The sequence below is a fragment of the Copidosoma floridanum genome, unplaced genomic scaffold (assembly GCF_036245765.1).
Source record: "Copidosoma floridanum isolate Cflo_tuat_1 unplaced genomic scaffold, Cflo_Japanese_pri ptg000013l, whole genome shotgun sequence".
Lineage (NCBI taxonomy): Eukaryota > Metazoa > Arthropoda > Insecta > Hymenoptera > Encyrtidae > Copidosoma > Copidosoma floridanum.
Genome location: NW_028321890.1, coordinates 38,506,577 through 38,524,956, shown reverse-complemented (window position 1 = coordinate 38,524,956; position 18,380 = coordinate 38,506,577). Strand labels below are relative to the sequence as shown.

Genomic DNA, 18,380 nt, shown 5'->3' with positions numbered 1-18,380 from the left:
ACAGTATTTTAAAATCAAAAAATTTTTAAAATTTTTGATCGAAAATATTGAATGATTCGCGTTTGTCATTGTCTTGGAAACATCTATGGTGACTCTACCATCGTTGGTAATACGTACTACATCCCTTACAAACACGTACAAAGCCCAGGACTCGCTCAATAATCGATATATCCAAAAAAAAAATTGGTCAAAACTTGAAATACCCGTATCTCCGTAAATAATGGAGATATCGCAAAAAGGACGGTATTTTGAAATCGAAAAATTTCTAAAATTTTTGATCGAAAATATTGAATGATTCGCGTTTGTCATTGTCTTAGAAATAATTATGGTGACTCTACCATCGTTGGTAACACGTACGACGTCCCTTACAAACACGTACGAAGCCCAGAATTCGCTAAATAATCGATATTTCCAAAAAAAAATGTTTAAAACTTTAAATGCCCGTATCTCCGTAAATAATGGAGATATCGCAAAAAGGACGGTATTTTGAAATCAAAAAATTTTTAAAATTTTCGATCGAAAATGTTCAATGGTTGACGTTTGTCATTGTCTTGGAATCATCTATGGTGACTCTACCATCGTTGGTAATACGTACTACATCCCTTACAAACACGTACAAAGCCCAGGACTCGCTCAATAATCGATATATCCAAAAAAAAAATTGGTCAAAACTTTAAATGCCCATATCTCCGTAAATAATGGAGATATCGCAAAAAGAACGGTATTTTGAAATCAAAAAATTTTTAAAATTTTCGATCGAAAATGTTCAATGATTGACGTTTGTCATTGTCTTGGAAACATCTATGGTGACTCTACCATCGTTGGTAATACGTACTATTACGTACTACATCCCTTACAAACACGTACAAAGCCCAGGACTCGCTCAATAATCGATATATCCAAAAAAAAAATTGGTTAAAACTTTAAATGCCCGTATCTCCGTAAATAATGGAGATATCGCACAAAGGACGGTATTTTAAAATCAAAAAATTTCTAAAATTTTTGATCGCAAATATTTAATGATTGGCGTTTGTCATTATCTTGGAAATAATTATGGTGACTCTATCATCATTGGTAACACGTACTACGTCCCTTACAGACACGTACGAACCCAAGATTTCACTTAAAAGTCGATATTTTTAAGAAAAAAAAAGGTCAAAACTTTAAATGCCTGTATCTCCGTAAATAATGAAAATATCACAAAAAGGACGGTATTTTGAAATCGAAAAATTTCTAAAATTTTCGATCGAAAATATTGAATGATTCGTGTTTGTCATTGTCTTAGAAATAATTATGGTGACTCTACCATCATTGGTAACACGTACGACGTCCCTTACAAACACGTACGAAGCCCAGAATTCGCTAAATAATCAATATTTCCAAAAAAAAAAGTTTAAAACTTTAAATGCCCGTATCTCCGTAAATAATGGAGATATCGCAAAAAGGACGGTATTTTGGAATCAAAAAATTTCTAAAATTTTCGATCGCAAATATTTAATGATTGGCGTTTGTCATTATCTTGGAAATAATTATGGTGACTCTATCATCATTAGTAACACGTACTACGTCCCTTACAGACACGTACGAACCCAAGAGTTTACTTAAAAGTCGATATTTTTAAGAAAAAAAAAGGTCAAAACTTTAAATGCCTGTATCTCCGTAAATAATGAAGATATCGCAAAAAGGACGGTATTTTGAAATTAAAAAATTTCTAAAATTTTCGATCGAAAATATTGAATGATTCGCGTTTGTCATTGTCTTAGAAATAATTATGGTGACTCTACCATCGTTGGTAACACGTACGACGTCCCTTACAAACACGTACGAAGCCCAGAATTCGCTCAATAATCGATACTTCCAAAAAAAAAAGTTTAAAACTTTAAATGCCCGTATGTCCGTAAATAATGGAGATATCGCAAAAAGGACGGTATTTTGAAATCAAAAAATTTCTAAAATTTTCGATCGAAAACATGTAATGATTGGCGTTTGTCATTATCTTGGAAATAATTATGGTGACTCTATCATCATTGGTAACACGTACTACGTCCCTTACAGACATGTACGAACCCAAGACTTCACTTAAAAGTCGATATTTTTAAGAAAAAAAAAGGTCAAAACTTCAAATGCCCGTATCTCCGTGAATAATGGAGATATCGCAAAAAGGACAGTATTTTGAAATCAAAAAATTTCTGAAATTTTCGATCGAAAATACTTAATGATTGGCGTTTGTCATTATCTTGGAAATAATTATGGTGACTCTATCATCATTAGTAACACGTACTACGTCCCTTACAGACACGTACGAACCCAAGACTTTACTTAAAAGTCGATATTTTTAAAAAAAAAAAAGGTCAAAACTTTAAATGCCTGTATCTCCGTAAATAATGAAGATATCGCAAAAAGGACGGTATTTTGAAATCAAAAAATTTCTAAAATTTTCGATCGAAAATATTGAATGATTCGCGTTTGTCTTTGTCTTAGAAATAATTATGGTGACTCTACCATCGTTGGTAACACGTACGACGTCCCTTACAAACACGTACGAAGCCCAGAATTCGCTCAATAATCGATACTTCCAAAAAAAAAAGTTTAAAACTTTAAATGCCCGTATCTCCGTAAATAATGGAGATATCGCAAAAAGGACGGTATTTTGAAATCAAAAAATTTCTTAAATTTTCGATCAAAAACATGTAATGATTGGCGTTTGTCATTATCTTGGAAATAATTATGGTGACTCTATCATCATTGGTAACACGTACTACGTCCCTTACAGACACGTACGAACCCAAGACTTCACTTAAAAGTCGATATTTTTAAGAAAAAAAAAGGTCAAAACTTCAAATGCCCGTATCTCCGTGAATAATGGAGATATCGCAAAAAGGACGGTATTTTGGAATCAAAAAATTTTTAAAATTTTCGATCGAAAACATGTAATGATTGGCGTTTGTCATTGTCTTAGAAATAATTATGGTGACTCTACCATCGTTGGTAACACGTACGACGTCCCTTACAAACACGTACGAAGCCCAGAATTCGCTCAATAATCGATATTTCCAAAAAAAAAAGTTTAAAACTTTAAATGCCCGTATCTCCGTAAATAATGGAGATATCGCAAAAAGGACGGTATTTTGAAATCAAAAAATTTCTAAAATTTTCGATCGAAAATGTTCAATGATTGACGTTTGTCATTGTCTTGGAAACATCTATGGTGACTCTACCATCGTTGGTAATACGTACTACATCCTTTACAAACACGTACAAAGCCCAGGACTCGCTCAATAATCGATATATCCAAAAAAAAATTGGTTAAAACTATAAATACCCGTATCTGCGTAAATAATGGAGATATCGCAAAAAGGACGGTATTTTGAAATCAAAAAATTTCTAAAATTTTCGATCGAAAATATTTAATGATTGGCGTTTGTCATTGTCTTAGAAATAATTATGGTGACTCTACCATCGTTGGTAACACGTACTACATCCCTTACAAACACGTACAAAGCCCACGACTCGCTCAATAATCGATATATCCAAAAAAAAAATTGGTCAAAACTTTAAATGCCCGTATCTCCGTAAATAATGGAGATATCGCAAAAAGGACGGTATTTTGAAATCAAAAAATTTTTAAAATTTTCGATCGAAAATGTTCAATGATTGGCGTTTGTCATTGTCTTGGAAACATCTATGGTGACTCTACTATTGTTGGTAATATGTACTACGTCCCTTACAGACACGGACGAACCCTAGACTTCACTTAAAAGTCGATATTTTTAAGAAAAAAAAAGGTCAAAACTTTAAATGCCTGTATCTCCGTAAATAATGAAGATATCGCAAAAAGGACGGTATTTTGAAATCAAAAAATTTCTAAAATTTTTGATCGAAAATATTGAATGATTCGCGTTTGTCATTGTCTTATAAATAATTATGGTGACTCTACCATCGTTGGTAATACGTACTACATCCTTTACAAACACGTACAAAGCCCAGGACTCGCTCAATAATCGATATATCCAAAAAAAAATTGGTTAAAACTATAAATACCCGTATCTCCGTAAATAATGGAGATATCGCAAAAAGGACGGTATTTTGAAATCAAAAAATTTCTAAAATTTTCGATCGCAAATATTTAATGATTGGCGTTTGTCATTATCTTGGAAATAATTATGGTGACTCTATCATCATTAGTAACACGTACTACGTCCCTTACAGACACGTACGAACCCAAGAGTTTACTTAAAAGTCGATATTTTTAAGAAAAAAAAAGGTCAAAACTTTAAATGCCTGTATCTCCGTAAATAATGAAGATATCGCAAAAAGGACGGTATTTTGAAATCAGAAAATTTCTAAAATTTTCGATCGAAAATATTAAATGATTCGCGTTTGTCATTGTCTTAGAGATAATTATGGTGACTCTACCATCGTTGGTAACACGTTCGACGTCCCTTACAAACACGTACGAAGCCCAGAATTCGCTCAATAATCGATACTTCCAAAAAAAAAAGTTTAAAACTTTAAATGCCCGTATGTCCGTAAATAATGGAGATATCGCAAAAAGGACGGTATTTTGAAATCAAAAAATTTCTAAAATTTTCGATCGAAAACATGTAATGATTGGCGTTTGTCATTATCTTGGAAATAATTATGGTGACTCTATCATCATTGGTAACACGTACTACGTCCCTTACAGACACGTACGAACCCAAGACTTTACTTAAAAGTCGATATTTTTAAAAAAAAAAAGGTCAAAACTTTAAATGCCTGTATCTCCGTAAATAATGGAGATATCGCAAAAAGGACGGTATTTTGAAATCAAAAAATTTCTTAAATTTTCGATCAAAAACATGTAATGATTGGCGTTTGTCATTATCTTGGAAATAATTATGGTGACTCTATCATCATTGGTAACACGTACTACGTCCCTTACAGACACGTACGAACCCAAGACTTCAATTAAAAGTCGATATTTTTAAGAAAAAAAAAGGTCAAAACTTCAAATGCCCGTATCTCCGTGAATAATGGAGATATCGCAAAAAGGACGGTATTTTGGAATCAAAAAATTTTTAAAATTTTCGATCGAAAACATGTAATGATTGGCGTTTGTCATTGTCTTAGAAATAATTATGGTGACTCTACCATCGTTGGTAACACGTACGACGTCCCTTACAAACACGTACGAAGCCCAGAATTCGCTCAATAATCGATATTTCCAAAAAAAAAAGTTTAAAACTTTAAATGCCCGTATCTCCGTAAATAATGGAGATATCGCAAAAAGGACGGTATTTTGAAATCAAAAAATTTCTAAAATTTTCGATCGAAAATGTTCAATGATTGACGTTTGTCATTGTCTTGGAAACATCTATGGTGACTCTACCATCGTTGGTAATACGTACTACATCCTTTACAAACACGTACAAAGCCCAGGACTCGCTCAATAATCGATATATCCAAAAAAAAATTGGTTAAAACTATAAATACCCGTATCTCCGTAAATAATGGAGATATCGCAAAAAGGACGGTATTTTGAAATCAAAAAATTTCTAAAATTTTCGATCGAAAATATTTAATGATTGGCGTTTGTCATTGTCTTAGAAATAATTATGGTGACTCTACCATCGTTGGTAACACGTACTACATCCCTTACAAACACGTACAAAGCCCACGACTCGCTCAATAATCGATATATCCAAAAAAAAAATTGGTCAAAACTTTAAATGCCCGTATCTCCGTAAATAATGGAGATATCGCAAAAAGGACGGTATTTTGAAATCAAAAAATTTTTAAAATTTTCGATCGAAAATGTTCAATGATTGGCGTTTGTCATTGTCTTGGAAACATCTATGGTGACTCTACTATCGTTGGTAATATGTACTACGTCCCTTACAGACACGGACGAACCCTAGACTTCACTTAAAAGTCGATATTTTTAAGAAAAAAAAAGGTCAAAACTTTAAATGCCTGTATCTCCGTAAATAATGAAGATATCGCAAAAAGGACGGTATTTTGAAATCAAAAAATTTCTAAAATTTTTGATCGAAAATATTGAATGATTCGCGTTTGTCATTGTCTTAGAAATAATTATGGTGACTCTACCATCGTTGGTAATACGTACTACATCCTTTACAAACACGTACAAAGCCCAGGACTCGCTCAATAATCGATATATCCAAAAAAAAATTGGTTAAAACTATAAATACCCGTATCTCCGTAAATAATGGAGATATCGCAAAAAGGACGGTATTTTGAAATCAAAAAATTTCTAAAATTTTCGATCGAAAATATTTAATGATTGGCGTTTGTCATTGTCTTAGAAATAATTATGGTGACTCTACCATCGTTGGTAACACGTACTACATCCCTTACAAACACGTACAAAGCCCACGACTCGCTCAATAATCGATATATCCATAAAAAAAATTGGTCAAAACTTTAAATGCCCGTATCTCCGTAAGTAATAGAGATATCGCAAAAAGGTCGGTATTTTGAAATCAAAAAATTTTTAAAATTTTCGATCGAAAATGTTCAATGATTGGCGTTTGTCATTGTCTTGGAAACATCTATGGTGACTCTACTATCGTTGGTAATATGTACTACGTCCCTTACAGACACGGACGAACCCTAGACTTCACTTAAAAGTCGATATTTTTCAGAAAAAAAAAGGTCAAAACTTTAAATGCCTGTATCTCCGTAAATAATGAAGATATCGCAAAAAGGACGGTATTTTGAAATCAAAAAATTTCTAAAATTTTCGATCGAAAATATTGAATGATTCGCGTTTGTCATTGTCTTAGAAATAATTATGGTGACTCTACCATCGTTGGTAACACGTACTACATCCCTTACAAACACGTACAAAGCCCACGACTCGCTCAATAATCGATATATCAAAAAAAAAAATTGGTCAAAACTTTTAATGCCCGTATCTCCGTAAATAATGGAGATATCGCAAAAAGGACAGTATTTTAAAATCAAAAAATTTTTAAAATTTTTGATCGAAAATATTGAATGATTCGCGTTTGTCATTGTCTTGGAAACATCTATGGTGACTCTACCATCGTTAATAATACGTACTACATCCCTTACAAACACGTACAAAGCCCACGACTCGCTCAATAATCGATATATCAAAAAAAAAAATTGGTCAAAACTTTTAATGCCCGTATCTCCGTAAATAATGGAGATATCGCAAAAAGGACAGTATTTTAAAATCAAAAAATTTTTAAAATTTTTGATCGAAAATATTGAATGATTCGCGTTTGTCATTGTCTTGGAAACATCTATGGTGACTCTACCATCGTTGGTAACACGTACGACGTCTCTTACAAACACGTACGAAGCCCAGAATTCGCTAAATAATCGATATTTCCAAAAAAAAAAGTTTAAAACGTTAAATGCCCGTATCTCCGTAAATAATGGAGATATCGCAAAAAGGACGGTATTTTGAAATCAAAAAATTTTTAAAATTTTCGATCGAAAATGTTCAATGGTTGACGTTTGTCATTGTCTTGGAATCATCTATGGTGACTCTACCATCGTTGGTAATACGTACTACATCCCTTACAAACACGTACAAAGCCCAGGACTCGCTCAATAATCGATATATCCAAAAAAAAAATTGGTCAAAACTTTAAATGCCCGTATCTCCGTAAATAATGGAGATATCGCAAAAAGGACGGTATTTTGAAATCAAAAAATTTTTAAAATTTTCGATCGAAAATGTTCAATGATTGACGTTTGTCATTGTCTTGGAAACATCTATGGTGACTCTACCATCGTTGGTAATATGTACTACGTCCCTTACAGACACGGACGAACCCTAGACTTCACTTAAAAGTCGATATTTTTAAGAAAAAAAAAGGTCAAAACTTTAAATGCCTGTATCTCCGTAAATAATGAAGATATCGCAAAAAGGACGGTATTTTGAAATCAAAAAATTTCTAAAATTTTTGATCGAAAATATTGAATGATTCGCGTTTGTCATTGTCTTAGAAATAATTATGGTGACTCTACCATCGTTGGTAACACGTACGACGTCCCTTACAAACACGTACAAAGCCCAGGACTCGCTCAATAATCGATATATCCAAAAAAAAAAATTGGTCAAAACTTTAAATGCCCGTATCTCCGTAAATAATGGAGATATCGCAAAAAGAACGGTATTTTGAAATCAAAAAATTTTTAAAATTTTCGATCGAAAATCTTATATGATTGACGTTTGTCATTGTCTTGGAAACATCTATGGTGACTCTACCATCGTTGGTAATACGTACTACATTCCTTACAAACACTTACAAAGCCCAGGACTCGCTTAATAATCGATATATCCAAAAAAAAAATTGGTTAAAACTTTAAATGCCCGTATCTCCGTAAATAATGGAGATATCGCACAAAGGACGGTATTTTGAAATCAAAAAATTTCTAAAATTTTTGATCGCAAATATTTAATGATTGGCGTTTGTCATTATCTTGGAAATAATTATGGTGACTCTATCATCATTGGTAACACGTTTTATGTCCCTTACAGACACGTACGAACCCAAGACTTCCCTTAAAAGTCGATATTTTTAAGAAAAAAAAAGGTCAAAACTTTAAATGCCTGTATCTCCGTAAATAATGAAGATATCGCAAAAAGGACAGTATTTTGAAATCAAAAAATTTCTAAAATTTTCGATCGAAAATATTGAATGATTCGTGTTTGTCATTGTCTTAGAAATAATTATGGTGACTCTACCATCGTTGGTAACACGTACGACGTCCCTTACAAACACGTACGAAGCCCAGAATTCGCTAAATAATCGATATTTCCAAAAAAAAAAGTTTAAAACTTTAAATGCCCGTATCTCCGTAAATAATGGAGATATCGCAAAAAGGACGGTATTTTGAAATCAAAAAATTTCTAAAATTTTCGATCGCAAATTTTTAATGATTGGCGTTTGTCATTATCTTTGAAATAATTATGGTGACTCTATCATCATTGGTAACACGTACTTCGTCCCTTACAGACACGTACGAACCCAAGACTTCACTTAAAAGTCGATATTTTTAAGAAAAAAAAAGGTCAAAACTTCAAATGCCCGTATCTCCGTGAATAATGGAGATATTGCAAAAAGGACGGTATTTTGAAATCAAAAAATTTCTGAAATTTTCGATCGAAAATATTTAATGATTGGCGTTTGTCATTATCTTGGAAATAATTATGGTGACTCTATCATCATTGGTAACACGTACTACGTCCCTTACAGACACGTACGAACCCAAGACTTTACTTAAAAGTCGATATTTTTAAGAAAAAAAAAGGTCAAAACTTTAAATGCCTGTATCTCCGTAAATAATGAAGATATCGCAAAAAGGACGGTATTTTGAAATCAAAAAATTTCTAAAATTTTCGATCGAAAATATTGAATGATTCGCGTTTGTCATTGTCTTAGAAATAATTATGGTGACTCTACCATCGTTGGTAACACGTACGACGTCATTTACAAACACGTACGAAGCCCAGAATTCGCTAAATAATCGATATTTCCAAAAAAAAAAGTTTAAAACGTTAAATGCCCGTATCTCCGTAAATAATGGAGATATCGCAAAAAGGACGGTATTTTGAAATCAAAAAATTTTTAAAATTTTTGATCGAAAATGTTCAATGGTTGACGTTTGTCATTGTCTTGGAATCATCTATGGTGACTCTACCATCGTTGGTAATACGTACTACATCCCTTACAAACACGTACAAAGCCCAGGACTCGCTCAATAATCGATATATCCAAAAAAAAAATTGGTCAAAACTTTAAATGCCCGTATCTCCGTAAATAATGGAGATATCGCAAAAAGGACGGTATTTTGAAATCAAAAAATTTTTAAAATTTTCGATCGAAAATGTTCAATGATTGACGTTTGTCATTGTCTTGGAAACATCTATGGTGACTCTACCATCGTTGGTAATACGTACTATTACGTACTACATCCCTTACAAACACGTACAAAGCCCAGGACTCGCTCAATAATCGATATATCCAAAAAAAAAATTGGTTAAAACTTTAAATGCCCGTATCTCCGTAAATAATGGAGATATCGCACAAAGGACGGTATTTTGAAATCAAAAAATTTCTAAAATTTTTGATCGCAAATATTTAATGATTGGCGTTTGTCATTATCTTGGAAATAATTATGGTGACTCTATCATCATTGGTAACACGTACTATGTCCCTTACAGACACGTACGAACCCAAGACTTCCCTTAAAAGTCGATATTTTTAAGAAAAAAAAAGGTCAAAACTTTAAATGCCTGTATCTCCGTAAATAATGAAGATATCGCAAAAAGGACGGTATTTTGAAATCAAAAAATTTCTAAAATTTTCGATCGAAAATATTTAATGATTGGCGTTTGTCATTGTCTTAGAAATAATTATGGTGACTCTACCATCGTTGGTAACACGTACTACATCCCTTACAAACACGTACAAAGCCCACGACTCGCTCAATAATCGATATATCCAAAAAAAAAATTGGTCAAAACTTTAAATGCCCGTATCTCCGTAAATAATGGAGATATCGCAAAAAGGACGGTATTTTGAAATCAAAAAATTTTTAAAATTTTCGATCGAAAATGTTCAATGATTGGCGTTTGTCATTGTCTTGGAAACATCTATGGTGACTCTACTATCGTTGGTAATATGTACTACGTCCCTTACAGACACGGACGAACCCTAGACTTCACTTAAAAGTCGATATTTTTAAGAAAAAAAAAGGTCAAAACTTTAAATGCCTGTATCTCCGTAAATAATGAAGATATCGCAAAAAGGACGGTATTTTGAAATCAAAAAATTTCTAAAATTTTTGATCGAAAATATTGAATGATTCGCGTTTGTCATTGTCTTAGAAATAATTATGGTGACTCTACCATCGTTGGTAACACGTACGACGTCCCTTACAAACACGTACAAAGCCCAGGACTCGCTCAATAATCGATATATCCAAAAAAAAAAATTGGTCAAAACTTTAAATGCCCGTATCTCCGTAAATAATGGAGATATCGCAAAAAGAACGGTATTTTGAAATCAAAAAATTTTTAAAATTTTCGATCGAAAATCTTATATGATTGACGTTTGTCATTGTCTTGGAAACATCTATGGTGACTCTACCATCGTTGGTAATACGTACTACATTCCTTACAAACACTTACAAAGCCCAGGACTCGCTTAATAATCGATATATCCAAAAAAAAAATTGGTTAAAACTTTAAATGCCCGTATCTCCGTAAATAATGGAGATATCGCACAAAGGACGGTATTTTGAAATCAAAAAATTTCTAAAATTTTTGATCGCAAATATTTAATGATTGGCGTTTGTCATTATCTTGGAAATAATTATGGTGACTCTATCATCATTGGTAACACGTACTATGTCCCTTACAGACACGTACGAACCCAAGACTTCCCTTAAAAGTCGATATTTTTAAGAAAAAAAAAGGTCAAAACTTTAAATGCCTGTATCTCCGTAAATAATGAAGATATCGCAAAAAGGACGGTATTTTGAAATCAAAAAATTTCTAAAATTTTCGATCGAAAATATTGAATGATTCGTGTTTGTCATTGTCTTAGAAATAATTATGGTGACTCTACCATCGTTGGTAACACGTACGACGTCCCTTACAAACACGTACGAAGCCCAGAATTCGCTAAATAATCGATATTTCCAAAAAAAAAGTTTAAAACTTTAAATGCCCGTATCTCCGTAAATAATGGAGATATCGCAAAAAGGACGGTATTTTGAAATCAAAAAATTTCTAAAATTTTCGATCGCAAATTTTTAATGATTGGCGTTTGTCATTATCTTTGAAATAATTATGGTGACTCTATCATCATTGGTAACACGTACTTCGTCCCTTACAGACACGTACGAACCCAAGACTTCACTTAAAAGTCGATATTTTTAAGAAAAAAAAAGGTCAAAACTTCAAATGCCCGTATCTCCGTGAATAATGGAGATATTGCAAAAAGGACGGTATTTTGAAATCAAAAAATTTCTGAAATTTTCGATCGAAAATATTTAATGATTGGCGTTTGTCATTATCTTGGAAATAATTATGGTGACTCTATCATCATTGGTAACACGTACTACGTCCCTTACAGACACGTACGAACCCAAGACTTTACTTAAAAGTCGATATTTTTAAGAAAAAAAAAGGTCAAAACTTTAAATGCCTGTATCTCCGTAAATAATGAAGATATCGCAAAAAGGACGGTATTTTGAAATCAAAAAATTTCTAAAATTTTCGATCGAAAATATTGAATGATTCGCGTTTGTCATTGTCTTAGAAATAATTATGGTGACTCTACCATCGTTGGTAACACGTACGACGTCCCTTACAAACACGTACGACGTCCCTTACAAACACGTACGAAGCCCAGAATTCGCTAAATAATCGATATTTCCAAAAAAAAAGTTTAAAACTTTAAATGCCCGTATCTCCGTAAATAATGGAGATATCGCAAAAAGGACGGTATTTTGAAATCAAAAAATTTCTAAAATTTTCGATCGCAAATTTTTAATGATTGGCGTTTGTCATTATCTTTGAAATAATTATGGTGACTCTATCATCATTGGTAACACGTACTTCGTCCCTTACAGACACGTACGAACCCAAGACTTCACTTAAAAGTCGATATTTTTAAGAAAAAAAAAGGTCAAAACTTCAAATGCCCGTATCTCCGTGAATAATGGAGATATTGCAAAAAGGACGGTATTTTGAAATCAAAAAATTTCTGAAATTTTCGATCGAAAATATTTAATGATTGGCGTTTGTCATTATCTTGGAAATAATTATGGTGACTCTATCATCATTGGTAACACGTACTACGTCCCTTACAGACACGTACGAACCCAAGACTTCACTTAAAAGTCGATATTTTTAAGAAAAAAAAAGGTCAAAACTTCAAATGCCCGTATCTCCGTGAATAATGGAGATATTGCAAAAAGGACGGTATTTTGAAATCAAAAAATTTCTGAAATTTTCGATCGAAAATATTTAATGATTGGCGTTTGTCATTATCTTGGAAATAATTATGGTGACTCTATCATCATTGGTAACACGTACTACGTCCCTTACAGACACGTACGAACCCAAGACTTTACTTAAAAGTCGATATTTTTAAGAAAAAAAAAGGTCAAAACTTTAAATGCCTGTATCTCCGTAAATAATGAAGATATCGCAAAAAGGACGGTATTTTGAAATCAAAAAATTTCTAAAATTTTCGATCGAAAATATTGAATGATTCGCGTTTGTCATTGTCTTAGAAATAATTATGGTGACTCTACCATCGTTGGTAACACGTACGACGTCCCTTACAAACACGTACGAAGCCCAGAATTCGCTCAATAATCGATACTTCCAAAAAAAAAAGTTTAAAACTTTAAATGCCCGTATCTCCGTAAATAATGGAGATATCGCAAAAAGGACGGTATTTTAAAATCATGAAATTTCAAAAATTTTTAATCAAAATTGTTCAATGTTTGACGTTTGTCAATGTCTTAGAAATAATTCTGATGACTCTACTATCGTTGGAAACACGTACTAGGTCCCTAACACACACGTACGGGGCTTAGACTCCACTCAAAAGTCGATATTTAAAAAAAAAAAAAAAAGGTTAAAACTCAAAATGCCCGTATCTCTGTAAATAAAGGAGATATCGCGAAATTAGCGATAAATTGGAATCAATAAAAATGAATTTCCTTTCTAATATTTCGAGTATACAAGGCTATGCTACTTAATTAAAAAGTCATTTCATAAGCAAAAATGACCCTCTAGATAATTTCATTGATCCTTATGAGTGGCTTATGGCCTATGGCTATACTCGAAATCCGGAAAATTTGGTCAAAAAAACGGCCGAATCTCAAATAAGCTTGTATCTGCGGAAATAAAGGAGATATCGCGAAATTATCGATATTTAGGAATCAGTACAAATTAAAAAAATTTTTCTTATTAGTTGAGTATACTAGGCCATGCCACGCATTGTAAATGTTATATATTACTTAAAAAACTTAGTTTACCTGCTAGATAATATAAAATGGCACTACGGTTGACTGAAAGCTTATGAAAATACTAAAAATCTGGAAATTTTGTTAAAAAAACGGCCTAATCCTTAAACGTTCGTATTTCCGTACATATCAAATAGATATTGGGAAATAAGCAATAATTTGGGAATATTAAAATTATAAAAAAAATATTTTTTAAATTGTTAAAATTTAAAGGGTCAAAAAATTTTCAGTTGCTGGATGAGTAATAGATATGGGCATCCGCTGTTACAGTGCAAAAATTACCTTTGCAATGATAAGAATTGCACGCTGGGCATACAAGCAAAGAGAACGAAGTGGGATAAAAAGTAAATAAACAGATAATATTTGAAGTATCTCCATTGTTTTAATTATCAAGTTTCAATCATGTAGGTGGGCAGGTAGGTACATATCAAATAAATCCGCGGAATCATTACGATGCAGTCATGGAATTTATAAATAGTATACTATTCAATATGTATATACATATACGTTATGGTATTGGTAGTGAATCAATTGTTTATAATATTGTTTATACCTCATATGAGATAACTGCAACATAATATAAAAAAAAATAAGTTATATGCAAAACATATGGGTCGTCAGCCGTTGTTAATCATCTAGGGTACTCAATTATATCTCCGCTGTTCGCGCGCGCACGCGTACCTTACCAACAAACGAACCACCAGGTTGGTGGTCTCTTGTAAACTGCAGCCACCCTCTGTTCTCGCGAGTCATGACCGCCGTGTAGTCCTAACGGTCCTGTGAGCAAAATAATACTTTCTCCGCTTTATTTGTTTGTTTGTTTATCTCCAGATGTGGAGCACCAATATTATCGATACCTATTTATTTGACGAGTCCGAGTGTGAACCTATCGATGCTCTGCTGCTAGCTGCCACTATAAACGAATTTGTACTTTTTTTTACTTAGCAATATATGCACCCTCATGGTTGAATGTACTAGCGAGTGACTTGAAGTCGATTTGCCCATCGAACATTCGATAATTGCGTAAGTTTACCGTTGTTGCAGTTACTGCGACTTATTTTATTTTATTTATTTATTCGTTTTTTTTTTTTTCTAACAATTTAACGTGTTGTAATTAACAGTGTTCACTTCAATCTTTAGTGACCGCTTTTTTTTCTGTGCTTTGCAAATAGAGAAGAAATAAGCAAATTTTGCGATCGAATAAAGTTGTCAATCATGTATTTCAATAAAATCGAGTATTAGCAATACTGATTTACTTACCATGCCAGCACAACAACAGGTCTTGGCTCCCGAAAAAATAAAATCAAAGTCCATATAATAAATCTGGTCTTGATGCACATCTTTTTACGTTGCGTTACTCAGTACTCGATTATCTCGGTATGCATGACTACTAACAAACGTTTGCCTTGAATATTTTATGTACATCGAGAGACGAAGTGGCTCGAGTAATCAAATAATTATAGAACTAGTGTTACATGAGAGAAAGCGCTTGTTCGGCTCTAACGATTCTGATTGAATTAGATTTTGATGGACAGCTTGTTTGCTTGTTCTTCTCGATCAATGGAATTCCAAATGGCTTGCAAAACTTTTGCACGCTAATAAACAGGTAAGAAATTCTTTCAACTTGCTCAGATTTGTTTTATGTCGCTACTCGATGATATTTTGTTCCCACCTCGAGTGCACGTGCAAAAGAACTGTCCTGGCCCTTGGAAGCCTTGTGGAGCAGTACGGAAATCAAAACAAATTTATAATCTCTTATTTCGACTGATATAGGTATCAAATGACTCGTAGGCCAAACAAGATAACAAAAATAATACCGACACATTTTCGACATCTGTAGTGTATTGCTTTTAATTTTTGTCAATTTTTTTACAGAAGGTGGTGTACCTGATCGAGAGTTGAATTTAGCTGAATATTATTAAGCGGTTTTTCTTTTTATGTTTGCAAATAGTATAAGAAAGCAAAAAGTAAAGTCAATAGCGAAAAACATCATGGAGAATGAAAGTAGCGTGTAAAGCAAAAGTGCAAGGAATCGAATGATCTGCAGGTTCGCCGCCACTGGATCAGCGATTAGGCGGGATGTCGCCGCCGATTTTCAACTTGACGTACGCGTCCGGCTCGGCACAACTAAACGACACGACTTGCGAGCCCATTCCCGTGAACTCGGACAGCGAGGACCTGCCGATCGACATGCGCTTCAACGAGGGCCACGTCGTCAGCATAGTCTTTTACAGCATCCTCATGGTGATATCGGCGATCGGCAACACCACCGTCCTGACCCTGCTGTTGCGCCGAAACAACAACAGGCCCCGCACGCGGATCAACAAGATGCTCATACACCTTGCCATTGCTGACCTACTCGTGCGTATGAAATTCCCTCCCCCCCCCCTTAAGTACATTATTTATGTATAAAATAAATAGTAGATGTATACTGTGCTATTTATTCGCCGTGTACAGCTTAATTTTCTCCCATGTCTATTGTACATTATAGTCGCAGCAAAGGCGCTTTTTTAATTTCTAGATACTGCATGTAAAATATATTCATACATGTTTATACTTGAATTAATTATACGTCAATTATCTAGTATGTAATATCGTTCGATTGAAAAAAATTACATATATGTATGTATGTATACGATACTTTTTACAGGTGACGTTTCTCATGATGCCCCTGGACATATTTTGGGCTTTTACAGTGCAGTGGAAGGCCGGTGACACGATGTGCAGACTAATGGCTTTCTTCCGAATGTTTGGCCTCTATTTGTCCTCTTTTATTCTGGTCTGCATCAGCGTTGACAGGTGATCTTTACAGGAATTTACTTTACGATTTTTTTTGCTCGCTCTATAGTTTTCATTTGTTTATTTCTGTATGTTTTTATTATTATTATTTTTTTTCTTTTTCGCTTGTAGGTATCACGCGGTACTGAGACCGCTCCAGATGATCGACATTGATCAAACTAGGGGAAGGTACATGATTTCCGGTGCTTGGGTACTATCGACACTCTGTTCGGCTCCTCAGGTAATTTTTCATTTTGCAAATAAAGATCTATCCTTAGTACAACTAGACTCGATCGCAGGAAAAAAAAAAACACAAAGTATTTCTCATTGACTTGATGCGAAATTGTGAAACAGTCAGCTCAAAATGTTGTAAGGGGCTATTGTATCAATTACTTTGGACGAATATAATCGAGCGAGAGTTACCTCACGCGCATAAAACGGGGATCATTGGTCAAGAAAATAACTACCTATTTGTCCTCCATAGATAATCGCAAATAAAATTGTTTCATGCAAGTGCCATGTTTTTTTGAGATGAATGAACTCCCGGTTCTGCAAGGGTGCATTTGCATACGTTAAATTTGGTTAGAAGTACATCCACCTATCGGAACAATTTTGACATTGTTAATCTTACTGGCATCTTTGATTCACTTTGAAATCATATAACGAGTATTCAGCGCGCGTTGTTAAAATATGACAGGTACGTGTACGAGCGTATACCTGTCAACATGACGGTGCTATCTCATTATCTTGAGCACAGCAACGCCACTGATGCTTCAATGTATATACGTGAAATATTTTATTTATGCCCTTGTTGAGATATCTTATATTGCATCTTTGCTTTCACTTTTAGTTGAAAAAAAAAAAAATTGTTCTCTTATTACGGCATCTATGGATTTTACGTATACAAGTTTGTCAGTTGACTTTAAACTGTTTTTTTTTTTTTTTTTTTTTTTCGTCACTAGACATACGCTACTTAGTCTTTCCCTTCCAACTCAAAAACTGCGACAGTTGGCCACCTATATTATGTGATAATAGGAAAAAATATACTAAAAACTAAATCTTAAAAGTCTAAACCCCAAACATACGTCGGTAAAACTCCTAGTTAAAAAAAAAGGTCATCTTCTCTTTTGTTTTGTTTTATTTTACTTGTACCTCCAAGTATTTATTGAAAAAAATTGTTTTAAAAATTATGATTGAAATCATGGCCGTGACAGGCGTTAATTTTTCATGTGGAGAACCATCCAAAGTACACATGGTACACTCAATGCATCACATTTAACTCGTTTCCGAGTTTTACTCACGAGCTCACTTACTCTTTATTTGGTATGGTGATGATGTACTGGGTTCCTCTGATTGTCATCATTTACACTTACACCAGCATTCTCGCAGAGATGTACAGAAGGGCTCAGGACTCTAACTCTGGTAAGCGTACAAACCTATACATGTGCCACGTATACATATACATACTTATCTACTCAAAATCTTATACGATACATTCATACAGTGGTCGGTAAGGATCCTCAACGGATCATTGTTTATTATAGGTGCCAGTATTTTTACATTGATGTTTT

At 33.7% G+C, this 18,380-nt stretch overlaps 1 protein-coding gene across 4 annotated transcripts in view; it reads left to right on the top strand.

The window, feature by feature from the left end:
• The window catches only part of AkhR (Adipokinetic hormone receptor), a 47,645-nt gene that overhangs the window by 26,688 nt on the left and 2,577 nt on the right, over positions 1-18,380 (top strand). For 2 of the 4 annotated variants that reach the window (XM_014349744.2, XM_014349741.2), the window contains exons 2-5: positions 16,079-16,392; positions 16,682-16,830; positions 16,942-17,050; positions 18,024-18,231. In XM_014349744.2, coding sequence (XP_014205230.2) covers positions 16,111-16,392; positions 16,682-16,830; positions 16,942-17,050; positions 18,024-18,231 — 748 coding nt within the window. In that variant the 5' untranslated portion in view covers positions 16,079-16,110. Of the gene's footprint in view, positions 1-15,495; positions 15,638-16,078; positions 16,393-16,681; positions 16,831-16,941; positions 17,051-18,023; positions 18,232-18,380 lie in introns of those variants that run through there. The other 2 variants (XM_014349743.2, XM_014349742.2) reach the window with 2 other exon arrangements.